Source organism: Nomascus leucogenys, chromosome 1a (genome assembly GCF_006542625.1).
Source record: "Nomascus leucogenys isolate Asia chromosome 1a, Asia_NLE_v1, whole genome shotgun sequence".
Taxonomy (NCBI): Eukaryota; Metazoa; Chordata; class Mammalia; order Primates; family Hylobatidae; genus Nomascus; species Nomascus leucogenys.
In genome coordinates, this window is record NC_044381.1 from 35,404,092 (window position 1) to 35,421,826 (window position 17,735).

At 37.3% G+C, this 17,735-nt stretch overlaps 1 protein-coding gene across 2 annotated transcripts in view; it reads right to left on the reverse strand.

Annotated features, from left to right (window-relative positions):
- Window positions 1-17,735, reverse strand: part of TGFBR1 (transforming growth factor beta receptor 1) — a 47,210-nt gene that overhangs the window by 19,428 nt on the left and 10,047 nt on the right. Inside the window, exons 1-3 of one of the 2 annotated variants that reach the window (XM_030794741.1) lie at window positions 13,657-13,767; window positions 5,665-5,910; window positions 2,020-2,250 (exon numbers count right to left, since the gene is read on the reverse strand). In XM_030794741.1, the coding sequence (XP_030650601.1) occupies window positions 2,020-2,250; window positions 5,665-5,800 (367 nt within the window). In that variant the 5' untranslated portion in view covers window positions 5,801-5,910; window positions 13,657-13,767. Of the gene's footprint in view, window positions 1-2,019; window positions 2,251-5,664; window positions 5,911-13,656; window positions 13,768-17,735 lie in introns of those variants that run through there. The other variant, XM_030794681.1, reaches the window with a different exon arrangement.

Consider the following 17,735-nt stretch of genomic DNA (forward strand, 5'->3'; position numbering starts at 1 on the left):
GTTAATGAAGATACGCTTATTCAGTAATCAACTGCCACCCACACACCAATTCCTTTAATCAGTTAGGTGGGCTTATTCCACTGTGGCAAGTGGCATGAGCGCTGTGACTTTCTGGAGTATAAGTTTAGAAACAAGAGAACAGGTCTGAGGGATTAATTCCAAATATCTGTAGCCATCCTGATTTTCTTTGACTCTGGTCCTTGATTATCACAGTTTTGAGCAGGATGACTTCTAGAATGAGCAAAATCTTTTTGAAGATCTGAACTGAGAATAAATGGGAAGTCCCAGGAAAGCTCTAAAATAACCTCTGTCCACCACTCCTGCCCAAAGACTATCACACCTTCAGTACTAAGACTGCTTCATCTAAGTCCAAACTCTCATGTCTTCCTTGCACAACTGTTTCAGGAATCCCTAAGCTTGCCTTCTGGGACCTGAGCTCCAGTGCAAGCCTGTGTGTGTCCTAGTAGTCAAGGAGAGAGCTCTCTTACTGAATACATATGGCCAAATTCTATAGAAGAATAATTCAGGTAATAAAATCAGTTTCTTCATTCTTAAATGAATGGATATACACACACCAATATATACTCATTTCCTTAAAATAAATAGACATTTGTCATTATATGAGCTTTCTGCAACATTAGATGTGATTTTATGCTTCAGAATTATATTCTTACCCAGTCACAACTTCTGCTTTAATATTCCTTTAATATCACTCAATTATAAAATTAGTAATTTTTTTTTTTTTTTTTTTTGAGATGGAGTCTCACTCTATTGACCAGGCTGGAGTGCAGTGGTGCGATCTCAGCTAACTGCAACCTCCACCTCCCAGGTTCAGGCGATTCTGTCTCGGCCTCCCAAGTAGCTGGGACTACAGGCGCATGCCACTATGCCTGGCTAACTTTTTTGTATTTTTAATAGAGATGGGGTTTCACCAAAATTAGTGAAATTTTCATTATATACGCTTTCCAAATTTTCACTTTATTCATGAATTTAGTCCTTATTTGAAGATGACTCATACTTTTCAAAGGATAGTACATCTCATTTAAAAGTCTTAACAAACCACTTGAAGTGTTTTTTATCAACAGTATGGGTTCCATATTTTTGATGAGGAAACAGAAGCCCAAAGAGGAAACATGTTGTAACCAAGGTTATACAGCCAATCAATGACAAAGCTTGCCCTGAAACCTAGATCTATTTATTCTTAGCCAACTGTCAAATTCTAAAAACATAGGGGATAGGAGTGTTCCTCTCTTAATATTTTTCCAAATCACATGCAAGAAAAAGTAAAAGATAACCCCCTTTCAGTTTAAACATGAAGCACTGCTATGCCAAAATCCACCTTGGGATGACTCTGACAATTAGCTCATCTACTTCTGATGCCACAAATATCAACAAATAGAACTGAGAAAAGAAAACCTCATTAGGGGCCAAAACCACATTAAATAATAAGGTGGTTAGACATTTTTCTCAAGTGAGAAAATGACATAAGAGTTCATTAGTTTAATTTTAAAAAACCAGGCCTGTACGAAAGACAATTTCATATAATGTTTAAAAAGCAAATAACCTTCACAATTCTGAATACATTTCTGTCATGCCTGTTTTCAAATTTAAACATCAAGCTGCTAAACAATCCTGAATAGAATGGGTTAGCTGCAGATCATTTGAACATCTTTGACCTTCAGCTTCATCTATATGAGAATAATTGTTCTTATCCTTTCTACCTCACAGTGATGAAAAGCAAATTAGATTATACAAGTGAGAACGCTTTGAAATTTATACCACCACGGAGCTGACTTACTGACTTGCTTTGTAACAGTTAAAATTAGTAAGTTCTAATCTATTTTAAACCAGCCACAGTCATATATACATCAAGCTTAAAGATTTTTATTAGGTTCAAACCTGCAATATTATTTATACTATCTCACATTCTAGCAAGTTGGCTTATTAGCAAACTAATAAAATAAGTATCGCTTAATTTTAAAAAGATGTCTTAGGAAAAAGGAGAAACAATTACATTACCTGAGCCAGAACCTGACGTTGTCATATCATAAATTAAGTCTTTCAACGTAGTACCCTCTGAAATAAAAGGGCGATCTAATGAAGGGTCCTCTTCATTTGGCACTCGATGGTGAATGACAGTGCGGTTGTGGCAGATATAGACCATCAACATGAGTGAGATGCAGACGAAGCACACTGGTCCAGCAATGACAGCTGCCAGTTCCACGGGACCAAGGCCAGGTGATGACTTTACTGAAAAAGGGCCTTGAGTGAAATAAACATCAACAACAACAAAAACACTGTAGGTGGCAACCCCCATTTTCCTAATCCTACACAATTCCTGCAGCTGGCCACTGCCACCACTTAGCCAAAGAGTCTCATTACAGCAGTTTATAGGGCTCAAACCCAGAACAAGTGAATCATTCAGTCTTCTCCCACTAGGCCTCCTTTTATGCACATCAGCTCTGTCAGCACCCACTTACTCCTTCTGTATTCTTCAGCCATCATTACAAGGCCAGCTGCCGCCAATATCATAGGACCTTCCCCAGTTATCACATCAGGTCACTAATACCAATAACCTGTAACAATACCCATTAACGTCTCCTTAAAAATCATATATTTTTTTAAAGTATGTTTGGCTTGTCTTCTTGTTCCAAGGCCAGTACATGCTCATAGCAAGAAAAACAACAAGAAACAATAACAAAATATCAAAAGAAACGAAAAAAAAAAACCACACATACATCTTCATCACTTCCAAACAACTCACATTTCAGTATATATATCTCTCTACCAATTTTTTTTTTTTTGAGACGGATTTTCACTCTTGTTGCCCAGGCTGGAGTTGGCTCACTGCAACCTCCGCCTCCCGGGTTCAAGCGATTCTCCTGCCTGAGCCTCCCAAGTAGCTGGGATTACAAACATATGCCACCACATATGGCTAATTTTTGTATCTCAGTAGAGACGGGGTTTCACCATGCTGCTCAGGCTGGTCTCGAACTCCTGACCTCAAGTGATCCACCCACCTTGGCTTCCCAAAGTGCTGGGATTACAGGCATGAGCCGTGCCCGGCCAATAGCTCCACCAATTTTTTAAAGGCAGAACATATCTTTTGCTTTTTTTTTTTTTTTTTTTAACAGAGTTTGCATATATATACTTTTTATACTATCTTAACCTCCTGGACTTTTAAGTCCAGATCATTTTCTTGTAACTTCTATTAATAATTAAGATTTTCTGGTTGTTTCAGAAAATTACAATTATTTTGACATTCATCCTGAGTCTTACTGGTTTACTGCTTACCACCATTTCTTTCATATCACATCTTTCCCATTCTTAAGATCTTCAGTGGATTAATCTCTTATCATACAGAATCCTATTTCTAGTAATTTCTTTCAGCACAGTCCATGCATCCTTGTACACTGAACTTAGTTGTGGCAAGAAGGCTGTTGCCTTTGCATATGAAAAATCTTGGCCTATTTCAAGAATTTTAGGTGACTGCAAAAATGTTCCATTTGCCCTTTGATATTTAAGCAGAAAATCTGAACCTTTTTTTTTTTTTTTTTTACCTTTTATAGGTAACCAATGTTTATGTGTGTTAAATGCTTATATAATTCTTTTATTCTTGAAATTGATATTTTTTATTATGTGTGTTTGGATGAATATTTTTTCATTAATTTTGCCTAGTATTCTGTCTTCTTTCTGGTCTCATGCCTTTTTCTGGAATTCTGATAATAAGCATATTGGATCATCTAAATCTGTTCCCTATATCTCTTAATATGCTCACCAACTGTCTTTTCTCTGAATTGTAACAGTTTCGTAAGCTTGTCCCAAACTTGACTATAAAATTATGGCATCCAGTCTGTTGTTCGCTCTCAATAGTGCATTTTTAAAAACATTCATCAGTTGGGCTTTTCTTCTGAAAGCAACCTTTAACAACTGTGAAATGTTCTCATTTCATAGTGAATAACTGAAAATAGACCCTGGACTGTTTGAAAGTTCTTCCCTATCATGTGGTAAACCTATTTCATAGGATGACATCTAGTCTATCTAGTTCAGACTACTTCTTTTGAATTCCTAACTTTTCATTAGTAATTTTTTGCTGTTTGCTTATCCTAGAGCTGGAAATGAGAAGCTTATATATGTTCATTAGAAACATGAGAAATGAGGTGACTTCTTCACAAGGTTTTGTAAATATTTATTCAGATATGTCAAGCTCGGATGAAGGAAATGGGAAATTCTGGAATTATCCTTTTCTTTGCCACATTATAACTGCAGATGCTTTCATCAAAGTCACAAAGATATTGCAGTCCGACCAACCCTTACCACGGGGGAGCTGCATTATCATGCTGAACAGGGGGAGGACTGGCCTTTTCCTTCTGCGCTACGGCAGTGCTTCCTCCTTTAATTAGCACAATGCCTGGACCAACTTGAGTGGAAAGTGAGCAACTGTGTCTGCTCCTCTGAGCACTGAAGCCACGTGCTTCCTAAAAGGGAACTGAGAGTTTGCCCCTGTACCCTAACCTCACCCCCAATCCCTTGTCTAAGTTACTGGTTGGACTTTTCTATGACTAACCTTTCTTATATGGCTAGTCAATTCTTTACTAGTCTGGTGTCATCTGTACTGTAAATTGCAGAAGTTCCTCACAAGTGCTGGCATGTGGGTGGCATTCTACCATTAATCCCACTAGCATTAATACAGGTTGCCCTCATTTTTATATTCCTTTGGGATCTGGGGAAAGAGGTAAGAGTTAAATACATGTGCTCAGACTTCCATATTAAACCGGAATCTTAAAATTAAAAAGTTTATGAAGCCTTCAAACTGCTGGTTCTGCCAGGAAATTTTATTTATTTATTTATTTATTATCTTTTTTTTGAGACAGAGCCTCACTCTGTCACCCAGGCTGGAGTGCAGTGGCACAATCTCGGCTCACTGCAACCTCTGCCTCCCAGGTTCAAAGATTCTTGTGCCTCAGCCACCCAAGTAGCTGGGATTACAAGCATGTGCCACCATGCCCAGCTAATTTTTGTTATTTTAGTAGAGGTAGGGTTTTGCCATGTTGGCCAGGCTGGTCTCGAACTTCTGGCCTCAAGTGATCTGCCCACCTCAGGCCTTCCAAGGTGCTGGGATTACAGGCATGAGCCACCGCACCCAGCCCCAGGAAATTTTAAATGTAAACTACAGGTGAAGGACCAAAACTCTAGAAATCATGTATAATTAATTTATGCAAAAGATCATAAAACAAGCTGAAATTACAAAATGAAAACATCTAGACTGTTTAGTGCTGCTCTGAATCCCCACTCATTAAAAGACTGTGATTGCTTTAAAAGATAGGAGCATTATATAAGGAAGAAGAAATTCACTCTGAGAACAAAGTAGAGACAATCCGAAGATGTTGTTGTGGGCTTTGTCAGAGTTTGCTTTTATCTATCCTTTTAGGTATAACAGACCTCAGAGGAAGTCCACCCTGGAACCACCTTCTTAAACAACACATACCCAGGAGGCAGGATCTTGGCTACTCTTATAAGTCTATAACAATGGACAAGTCACTTCTTGCCTCTAAACGGAATGAGTTGGATTAGACAATTTCTATGATCCCTTCCAGTTCTAAAATCACAGAGTATGAAGAGTTTGTCTTGTAGTATCTAGGAAAAAAATTTTATACAACTTACCAGTAGTTGGAAGTTCTATTTTATTGCAATGGTCCTGATTGCAGCAATATGTTGTAGTCACAGACCCAGTTTTTGAAGAGGGCGCACATACAAACGGCCTATCTCGAGGAATTAAGTCAATTTCAGCTATACACATGCTGTTGTGTATAACTTTGTCTGTGGTCTCTGTGACAGAGACAAAGCAGAGCCCATCTGTCACACAAGTAAAATTGTCTTTTGTACAGAGGTGGCAGAAACACTGTAACGCTGGAAAAAGAGAAAGATTCAATTAGAAAAAAATCTCAAGGTTAACAGTTTGAAATTATCAAATATTCACTCTAATAATACATTCTTGATCCTATTATCACACAATTTCTATGCACTGTTCAAAAAACAACTATTTGTTGCTCTTAGAAGTTTCAAATTATATTAAGAACCACATACACATAGAAGCCCAAGGAAATGTAGTAACACTTGGACCCAGGTTTTTTCCTGAAGTTTTTTGCTTCCAAGTATAGAAAAATTTTGTTATGCTCAATTTCATCAAAGCAAGGCAAGCATTTGCCTTCCCATTAGAAACAAAGTACATTTAAATTTGTAATGGTTATACTTTTATTTTTTTTTTTTTTTTACCAGCCCCAAACTAAACATTCACATACTCCTCCTTTGAGAAGCAATGTGTGAAAACACCACCACCCATTAACTGTAGGCTAATGCCATTTCAGTGGCTTTCTGGATAATGGAGTAACGGAAACAGATTTGTACTGAGCCAGACCCTCTCTATTCCCCTTGGTGCAAACCCTAAAAAAGACATGTATATTCTGGCCAGGACTGGGGCATTCTCTTAGGGAAGCCAAGCAGACTACACCCGTAACAATACATACATGCTCCAACCACAGAAGCAACCTAATTACAGAAATGACTGGCGGCAAAACACTAGCTTCATGCCCACTTGTATCTACTTGATCTTTATGGCTCAACCCCAGGAGTGACCTCCTTAGGGAAGCCTTCTAATTATTACCAACACCTTCTCATACACACAGATACACCTTCAACCATGCTCTCTGATGAAGTGCGCTCCAAAACGCACATTGCTTACCAGAATTGCTAGTTTTGTTTTTCTTTCTCCTATGAAACTGTAAACTCCTTGAGGCCAGATACCCGTATTAGTCATTTCTGTCAGTCTGCCATCTAACACCATGCCTCATGCACAGCAGCATTCAAAAAATACTTGTTGAATCACAATGATAGAATGTGTGCATAATTTCACCATGGTCGCATGAAATTGCAAAGCACAGGCATGTTCTTAAATCCAAACATTCCAATTACTTGTTGGCAAGGGAATAAAAAGGAGTCTAGGTACACGGAATGGCCATCTATGACGAGAGCAGCGAGGTCTACTCTATCTAGAAAAGGAGTGGCTAGGCAGACAGGGGCAGGATAGACAGAGCTAACTCCCTGAACAGCTAACTTGCTGTACAAGAAAGGGTTAACTCAGCAGGACTGAGTTGCTCAAACCCTGCATATGCCCAAGAAAGACTTGTCTTCAAAACTGGCCTTGGCTAGCTCCTGGTAGATGAGCTCTGAACCTTTGGAATATTCTCCCTGATAAGAATATTTCTGTATGCCTGAGGCCTTGGGTCCCATGGTACCAATTTTGTCAGACAGCTTATTCTAACAATGTGATTTACAGTGAACACCTATTACTGCTGGGGGGCCAGGTAGAAGTCTGAGGGGCTGATGCCTGTCATGCAGGTGCTGCAAGCCTAAGTGACTGACCATCAATAAAAACCCTGGACACCAAGGCTCAAGTGAACTTCCCTGGTTGACAACTTCGTGCATGTTGTCACACATTGTTGTTGAGAGAATTAAGGCCATCTATGCTATGGCACTGGAATGGGACACCTGGAAACTTGTGTCTGATTTCTCCTAGACTTCACCCCGGGTGCCTTTTCCTTTTGCTGATGTTAACTGTATGGTTTTGCTGTAATACACTATAACCATGACTGTAATAGCTTTTCTGAGTCCTGTGAGTCCTTCTAGCAAACCAAGTCTGAGGGTGGCCCTGCAGACTCCCAACTCACTTGCTCAACTCAAATTCAGGAATGTCAGGTTCTCCTCAAGTAGCTGTTTCTTGGTTGCTGGCTTAATTCACATACTTGTCTATTATCTTTACAGACCAGTAAAGTTTTACCTTAATCATTATTAAAAATGCTTTCTTTATTCATAGACAGGTCAGCTATTTGCTTCCTAAGTATGAAAGAAACTCAAGGAAATTACAAGAAAGAGACACAATCATAATAAAGACTGCTAAAAGAGACAGTAAATTATTCATGACAAGGTGTGATGGTGATGGCTGTCTGGGTATAATTTCCTAAGGAGGAATTCTGAACCAGGAATTCACGGACTGGCTTCAGAGGTACACGAATCCCATAAAACTATAAGCCAAATGTATACGTATTTACATTTTCAAGGAAAAGTTTTCAAAGTCACTCACAAAGGAGTCTGTGACCCACAAAGCATTAAAACTACCACCATAGAAGATTGTCATAATTCTCTCCTAAATCCTCTTTACTCATGATTAGTCATTCAACCCATGTTTTCTAAGCATTACTTTTATCAGTTACTCTACCAAAAGCTTAGTACACAAAGATCAATAACTAATGGTCACAGCACTTGAAGAGCTCCAATGACAAGTGAAGGAGAACACTGTAATACAATGTGGTAACTGATATACATAAAAAATATTTCCCTGAATACTCTCCTAGTTCTCAGATCACCATGGCTCCCCTATGCTGATGAGATAAGGGCTAAACACCTAGTCTAACAGGACTTTTAGTTTGGGGTTCCAATTTACTTCTCACATGGCAAATGCTATCTAGGGCCACACACCTCTCACCTTTATAATAATCATGTCTTTCATGACCTTGGTCTTTACACATACCACCTCTCTGTCTAGTTTAAACCTATCTTCTTATCTGACTCATCCTTTAAGACCCTATTTCAACAGGATCTTTGCCATTATGTGCTCTAAACCTCACCCTTACCTTCACAGTAATTCGTAGCTCCTTTCAATATGTTCCATAGTGGTCTTTGCATACCTTTAGAACAGTGCAAATCAATCCATTTATAGCTTGCTGTTAAAGGGTCTTTCATTGCCTTAGGAAGGGCCAAGCTTGTTTTGTTTTTCACATCTCTGAATCCTGGCTCCTTAGATAGTGATCAGAAAAATATTTGCTAAACAATGTTTCCCAAATATGCTGGGAGAAAAAAGGTTGTATAAATTGGGTACAAGGTTTGAGAACATATTTTCATTTCAAAGATATCTAAAAACAAGGATAAACATTCAAGATCATGAGTAGCCACTGTCTCAACACTGGCACTAGGCTTTCACTGCTGCTTCTTCAGTTGTGTGAAGATCCTCTTCAGGCCAAATGTCCTTGTGGCACACTACACACAGCATAAGTTTCATGGTCATTGTAAAAGAAAGAGTAAAAAATAAAGGGAATTTGAATCGAGCATATGGCAATACAGGCATGGCATGCATATTCAAAAGCCAATAGCCTAACAGCCAATACCATATATGTACTTTATTATATGCAAGTGTTATATGGGTCCTACATGTGTAGTACAATTTGCAAACATTTGTTAGCAGTAAATATAATTGTAGGCATGCAATGTTTTTCCATTCTCATTTCCAGCAATAACTGGTTTAGAAAATCATTTAATGAAGATTTCGATAATGTCAAAAAATTAACCTTATCTTCCAATGAACAAAATGGATGATATCTCAGTAAAACTTATAAACCTGTATTTGAGGAATGCTTGCTGTCAAGTGTTTTGGTTAGGTATGATGTCTCATCCTGAACTTACCAACAAGGCCTTGAAGTCATTAATACCCTCCTGCATAACATTACTGATGAGAAGAGGCACTACTCACAGCTTTTATTATCACTGAAGTTAAAATACAGAAACAGATTTAAAATGGAATTAGACCTAAAGCTATTTTTTTCTACTGCAAAACCTAAACATCATCTGTCACATGGAATAATTGTATTCATTTGAATTTTTTTTTGTAGTTGTCTTTGTATTTAATTTGCAGATTTGGTTTATAGTGGTGTATGAGCCAAGAACATAAGGGTTTTATATCTAGTTTCATGTCTACAGAATTTAAGTAACATTATGAAAAATACACTCTGTACTTCTCCTTTCAAAGAGGTCATTACATTACGGTAAATTTGAAAAAGTCAGTGCTAAAGGGTTTTTCTTAACTACTCTTTCAATAAGAAGTCACTAGACAAATAAAAACATGAAGATAACACAAAGCTTAACTAGGTAAAGATTTCTCTCTCCAGGGAATTAAAAAATTCCATTTCACCACTTGAAGCCAGTCTTGATTGACTACAAGACTGCTGTTATGTGATACGGCAAGATCATTTAGGGAAAAACTAAAACAGGAACTTAATTTTTTCCATGAACATGAGTTTTAATTGCCATTTTAAAAAAAATTCAAAGTTACTTTAATTAATAGATAGATTTGGCCCCTGGTTACCGACCCCCCACCCCCGCCTTTTATTCAACTAGATTTTAAATTTTTAAACACATATACATGGCAAAATTTCAATCTAAAAAATGTATACGATGACACCTCCTTCCGCCAGCCCAAAGCCCAAGCTCTCCTCACTCTGCAACACATCACCTTGACTCTTTCATTTAATTCTGCAATTATTCACTAAGCATCTCTATATGCCAGGTACAGTGTGGGCTATGAGGTGCAGAAATGAGTAAGACAAGGTATTTGAACTTGAGTAGTTCACTAGGGTGGAAGGGAAAGGCATTAAACAGATAATTAAAATCCTGAGTCCTGAGGAGAATGATCAAAGTGTTTCTACTCTGCTGCGGTAGAAGAGATTATCAAGAAAAGCTTCACCAGCATTCAAGTCAGAACTTGGAGAATATGTACAATTTGTTAGATAGATAAGGGTGAGAAAGCTTTCCTGACTGGGTTTTCTTTCTCAGTGGCAGGATTTCATCCTTAGTGGCTGGCATACCAAGTAAGATGATCAAATTTAAATTGTTCAAACCACCATGTTTTATTTCATCAGGAAAATAAACATAATATCTCTCTGACCTATTTCATCATCAGATTGAGCTAATCAAATGAGATACTGTACATTATTAACACATTTGGAAACTAACATAAATGATTATATAAACACACAGAATTATCCCATATGATAAATGGCATTGTGCCAACGTGGTTTTTATTCGTAGGCCACCAAAGGTAAACTTCTTGCCAAAAGCGGTGACAAAATTCCACTGTAGAATCCCAGACTAACAGAACCACATGAAACTCTGAATATCATCTAGGCAATTCAGTTCTGTCATTTTATTAATGAAGAAACCAAAACTTAAGAAAACCAAAACGATTAAAAAAATTTTAAAAAGAAAACCAAAAAACCAAAATGATTCACATAAATATTCTACCCAGATTACAGGTGGATGTGAATCCTCACTATATTATCACCAGCCCACGAGTAAAATCTATGCAACTATTTGCTATACCACTATCCCCATGCTAAGTAACCCTAAACTTTAAAGACTCCCAGGTGGACCTGATTTGGTTTAGACTCCTACAGTTTTGACTCTTCTGCTTGATAGCAAAAATAAGAACCAAATCCCCTGTTTAGGACCTTTCTACTACACTGTCCAACTTTGTTTCCATGCCCCAATCTTTAACAGTGGGCATAGCTTTCTTAATTTTGAGACGCACATTTCTCTAAGCTTTACATTTCTAAAATCTGAATACAATTTACAATCAAAGTAAAAAGAAAACTCCGGCCTCCAGACTGAAAGGTTAAGACACGATGGGTTGTTGTAACCTATGTATGTGCAAACTTGGCTATACATAGAAAATATTACAAGTTGAGTATACCTCATGCAAAATGCTCAGGACCCGAAGTGTTTTGGATTTGGGATTTTTTTCAGATTTTGGAATATTTGCATATACATAATGAGACATCTTGGGAATGGGACCCAAGTCTAAATATAAAATTCATTCACGTTTCATATATGCTTTATATAGATTGCCCGAAGGTAATTTAATATAATATTTGAAATAATTTTCGGCATGAAACAAAGTTCGTGTTAAGTACTTATGTGCACAGTTTTCCACTTGTGGCATCATGTTGGTGTGCTCAAAACGTTTTGAATTTCAGATTGGGATGTTTGACTTGTATTCATTTCACCATCGCTGTAATTATTTGTCTTGATAGCTCCCTTGCAACTATACTTTAACTCAGGTTAAACAAGGATTTCAGTATGATTCAGCACTAAAAGGAAAAGCTCCCTTAGATTCGAAATAAATCACACAAGTACAGCATAAAGATCTGGTTAGCAGACCTGAGGAGTTTAACAACACATTTTAAGAGTCAGAGCCTTTAAAAAGTATCTTTTAATCCATTAATTCTACTACTTAGAGTTGTCTGAGGAAACAATAGGTGAGAGCAAAAATCTAAACTTGCAGATGTTCATTACAGTTTTTTATGATTGAAAATAACCTATGTGAATGACAAGACAATGACAGAATGAATCCTTATACAATCATAAATGAAAGACTATATAGCCATTAAAACTGGTATTTTAGAAGCGTTTAAGGACAAGGAAATGGTCCTACTACTAAAGGGCAGGAAGTAAAGCTGTAGAGTGTGATTACAATTATAGTCCTGTCAAGTGACCTTATTTTTGTTCCACTTCAATGAGTTGAGGGGATATTTTAATATACAGAGCAGATGTGTGCACTTTGCCTTACCGCAGGCCCTGAAAAGAAATGGAGAAACTTCTATGTCTAATGGTGAGTGCTAAAACAATAACCGAATTTCTCATTTCCTCTCAATCTAAGTAAGCTTTTACAGTTTCTTATTAGATTTTAATTTGACTAGTGGGTAGGTATTATAAGGATACGGTAGTTAAGTTGATGGAACTCAGAGACAGAAAGACTTAAGTTAAAATCCTATCTTTGCCAGTTAGGCACTGAGTAATCCTGAGGAAGTCACGTAACTTATTTGAACCTAAATTTCTTCAACTTACTTCCTAAATTTATAACATACTAACAAACAGTACCAATCTCAGAAGGTTTGAGGGTTAATGAAATAGCATACACAGAATACTTAGCACAGTGCCCAGCACATAATAAAATGTTCAAAAATTAGTTTATGCACTTTTTCAACAAGTATTTCTTTAGAGCTCCTATCACGTGCCAGTCTCTGGTCTAGATGCTAGACAGAGAATCAGAGCTAATGTTGAGACAGCTCTGGTAGGCAATACTGACATAGAACACAATATAAACCATATGCACATAAAACAGTTAATGTTCATGGTACCTATCATCTCTTTCTCCTTCATAAATATTCATGCAGTTTTTCAACAATATGACTGAACAGACCTGGCTCAAGAACTTCACTATAGTAGCATTAGGCACACACAGAAAGTATATTTTCAGTTCCAACCCAAATTAACAGTGTAGGGACACATCCAGTGTGTATATGTAATATCCCTAATAAATAAGTTAATATCTAATTAGCCATAAAACGTTCATGCTGGAAGGAATGTGAACAGAAATATCAGATCCCAGCTCCTTTAGAGATGAAGAAACAGAAATGTCCTAACAGTTACATCAACATAATCTAGATTTATTCCAAAAGTACACAAAGAAAAAAAGGATTACTTGATAATCTACAGTGATTTCCACCCCTACTCCCCACAACCCCTCACGTAGGACAAAATGAAAAATTTCAACCTTTCCCTTTGGAAAGCACGAGTGGCTGTAGGAGAGACTGGCTTGGCTGCACAGATTATAAGGCATAATAATGAATGTAAATGAAAGTGACTGATCATCCTGGGCTAGGGGAATGACATACAAAACAGAACTGTGGTAGAGAAGGAACTGTGGTCAGAGAAGGAAGTGGTAACCACTCCCAGCTGCCATTGACTCGGGGCAGAGGAGAGCAATACCTGGGCCAGCAAACAACGAAAGATTTGTTGGAGCCACAGTTGAAGAAATGAACTGATGGTCCTGGGCAGTTAGTAATTTTAGAAGCAGAAAGCAAGGCCTGAACACCTTTTCTCAGAACACAACAGTCAATGTAACCTGTGTAGGAAGAAAGAAAAAACCTTTAGGAGGATAGAGATAATTAGGATGAGATTCCTGCCCTCAAGTTCACAATGCAGAGAACACGCCACTGATAAATGATGATGCAAAGTGCACAGATCAGAGGACAGAAAAGGGAGATTTCTCTGAAATACGACACCTAAACTAAGACTTAAAGAAAGCTAGTGAAGAAAGGAAAGTCATTTTAGGTAGAGGATATACAAAAACATTGTACAAAAGATGCCAAAATAAAAGTTTGAGCCAGGCGTGGTGGCACACACCTGTAGTCCCAGCTACTTGTGAGGCTGGGGCAGAAGGATCACTTGAGCCCCAGGAGTTTGAGGCTGCAGTGAGCCATGATCAGGCCATAGCACTCCAGCCTGGGCAACAGAGTGAGATCCTGTCTCAAAAAAAAAAAAAAAAAGAAAAAAAGAAAATAGTAAGGGAGTTTGGCAGTTTAGATGATGTAAACAAAACCAAAAAACTGATAAAATTCAACAGCTATTCATGATTTTTAAAAATCTTAGCAAACTGATAAAATTCAACAGCTCTTCATGATTTTTAAAAATCTCAGTAAACTGCAGAATTTTAAAAAGATTCTGAAATAATCAGATTAAATAAAAGGCATAAAAGCAGGCATTACATTTAATGTTGCATGACTGTCATTTTCCCTTGAAATCACAAGTAAGAAAGGGATATCCATCACTACTTCTCAACATTGTATTAGAGGTCTGAGTGTAATAAGTCAGAAATAAACAAAAGGAAGATAGACTGGAAAGACACAGAACTATCATTACTTGCAGAGGACAACTATGTACATGGAAAATCCAAAAGTGACCTACAGATCAACTATTAGAATTAATTAGTAAATCTAGCAAGGTCACTAATACAAGGTTATTCACTATTCCAAAAAAAAATTACATTAAAAAATCATTCTTAAACCAGCAATAAATAGAAAACATTTTTTAAAAATCTAAAAACTAGGAATAAACCTAACAAAAGACAGGTAAGACCTCTGCAGAGAAAGCTTAAAAAATATTACTCATTGATAGAAATTACAAAGGAGATAAAATAAAATTTTAAAATGTTATTTATAAACGGAGAAAAGTGACAAATTCCTAACTGGAAGATTCAATACTGTAAAGAGGTCAATACTCCATAAAGTGATCTGTAGATTCAATAAAATCAAATCAGAATCCCCACAGGGTTTTTTTATTCAGTGGGAACTGACAAGTTGATTCTGAAATTTATATGGAAAAACAACATCACAAGAATAACCAAAGTAATCTTTGGAAGACTTACACTACTAGATATCAAGACTCCTAACATCATAATAATTAAGACAGTATGGTAATGGCACAAGGACAAATGGGCAAACAAAACAGATTACAGAGAAACAGACCCTCACATATACAACCTCTTGATTTATGATGAAGGTGATCTTATTGTACACTGGGGGAAAAAAGGTTTTACCAATAAATGGTTCCGAGTCAACCAGATATCCATATTTAAAAAATAATAAAAATCTCATACCATAATAAATAAGCATCTCCAGATGGACTATACATCTCAATGTGAAAGGTAAAACCAATCTTTTAAATGAAAACACAGGAAAACATTTTTAAAACATTTGGGTCAGAAAAAGTAAGCAAACAGGATTCAAAAAGCACTTACCCTTAAAGAAAAAAATTGAAGGCCGGGCACGGTGGCTCATGCTGTAATCCCAGTACTTTGGGAGGCCGAGGCAGGTGGATCACCTGAGGTCAGGAATTCGAGACCAGCCTGGCCAACACGGTGAAACCCCGTCTCTACTAAAAGTACAAAAAAAAAATTAGCCAGGTGTGGTAGCGGATGCCTGTAATCCCAGCTACACGGGAAGCTGAGACAGGAGAATCTCTTGAACCCAGGAGGCAGAGGTTGCAGTGAGCCAAGATCGCGCCACTGCACTCCAGCCTGGGTGACACAGTGAGACTCTGTCTCATCTGAAATGTTCATCTCCCTTGTCAAACAAAATACCAAAGCAAAGCAGTTAAATTGTGGTTGCAGTCTCCTAGAAGAACACAGCTGAATTAAACCAAGCAAGGAGAGAACAGCCCGCCAAAATGAAGGAGCTTTTGTATAATTTCTATATTTGCATTTTTATAATATTTTTAATCATTAAATTTTGGACTCCCTTGGAGCCTAAAGATATAAGCATCTAGTGTTGACTGAACTCCTTTCAGGGAAACATTTGCCCTCTGAGACTAAACTATGTGTATATGAAAACTTAGGCTTGAGATGTACCGTAAGAAAGCTAATAAAGTTTTCAGACCTCAAAATCTACATGCCGAGACTTGGCATTAGGAATATGGGTTTCCAATTGCTGGTAGCATTGATACAGTAGCATCTTGGCTACTGAAGAAAGTGGTGGGTTGGTTACTAAAAGGATCTATCAGGCTCAGAGGCATAAGGGTCTTGATGTTATTTATCCCTTGGATAACTGATGATACAACACAGAAGACTATCTTGCAGAATTATGAAATCTATATACAAGTCAATAATCACTAGGCTCTAGATAATAGTTTAGAATGGTTCACAGGTGATTATACTCATTTCTTCCACGAGATTTTCCTTTTTCCCAGTTACAGAGACTAAGCTAAATCAGATGGAAGCACCCAATCGCTTAGGGCAACTACACTATCTCCTCAGGGACACACCATCTGTTTGCAGTGCACAGCTAATTCTGAGCCTGTTGGTCCTTGCAGAGTTTCCCTTAAGACTTCTGCCTGATGCCTAAAATCCCTTAAAACTCCTCCCTCCTTTCCCTTCTCCCATGGTAAGGCAAGAGCAGGCTGGATCTGACAAAACTTAAATGATAGATGAAATCTAGATAAAATACTTATGTGGCCTTATTTATTTTTTTTTTTTAAGAATAAAGTGAAGAAACAATTATGATCATGGGGAGAAAGAGAATGTGAGAGCAGAAAGGCTCAAGTTTATACATGCATCGAAATAAGAAGGAAGAAAACAAAAGGAAAATGCACCATGGAAAGAAGGAAAGCAAAATAATGGAAAGGGAGAAAAAAGGAGCATCTCTTCCTAGGAAAGTAATCTACAATGCTGTGTTAATCTGCCAATGCTTTGGTGGCACTGGCAATCAGAAATTGTCTTTCCTCATTGACAAACATGACCAGACTCTGGCCCCTGGTTTGTAATTTTTTTCCTAAGTGTAAAATGAGACAAAACAACTAAAACTACTTTAACTTGTTTATTTTGATAAAATAATTATATATAATTATTGTCGAAGGAAATCTACAATACACAATCTTGCGTGTTTTTATTTAAATCTATTGCACATTGAATAACAAAATTAAAATGTCAGTTTTTCAATTGGAGAAAGTACTCAAATCAACAACCATGTGCTGAACAAAGAGACCCAATTAGAGCACATTATAGTTTGATTTGGAAATGAATACATCAAGCAAAAAATAAAAAACCCATACATATATCGTGTACATGCATACAAATGAAAGGGCAGTTGCTGCTTTTCTATCTCTGTGTGTCTCTTCAAGTTTAACTCTATCCTCCATATTCAGTGCTCCTAAATATCTATATTAGTCCTAGTTTCTTGCAGAAAAAGCCATTTGTTTTTGCCTTTTCCCTGGGGACCTATTTGTAATTCAATGCATATTTAAGGATCTTATAATGTAGAAATGTAACAGGATGCCTGAACAAGGTGTCCTAGAACTATAAATATACACTATTATGTAATCAGTGAGGTTTACACCTAGGAAATCTAGATGGAACGGTTTTCCTGAAGCAAATGAACAAAAATAAGGAGGTTCAGTCTTGGTGGTGAGAACAAGGAAACACTGGAACAGACCTGAAGTAGCACAGCAACTGCAGAAAAAAGGAAAAGTGAATCCTTACAAATCATGAGAGTGATAAACCTGAACTGTTCACT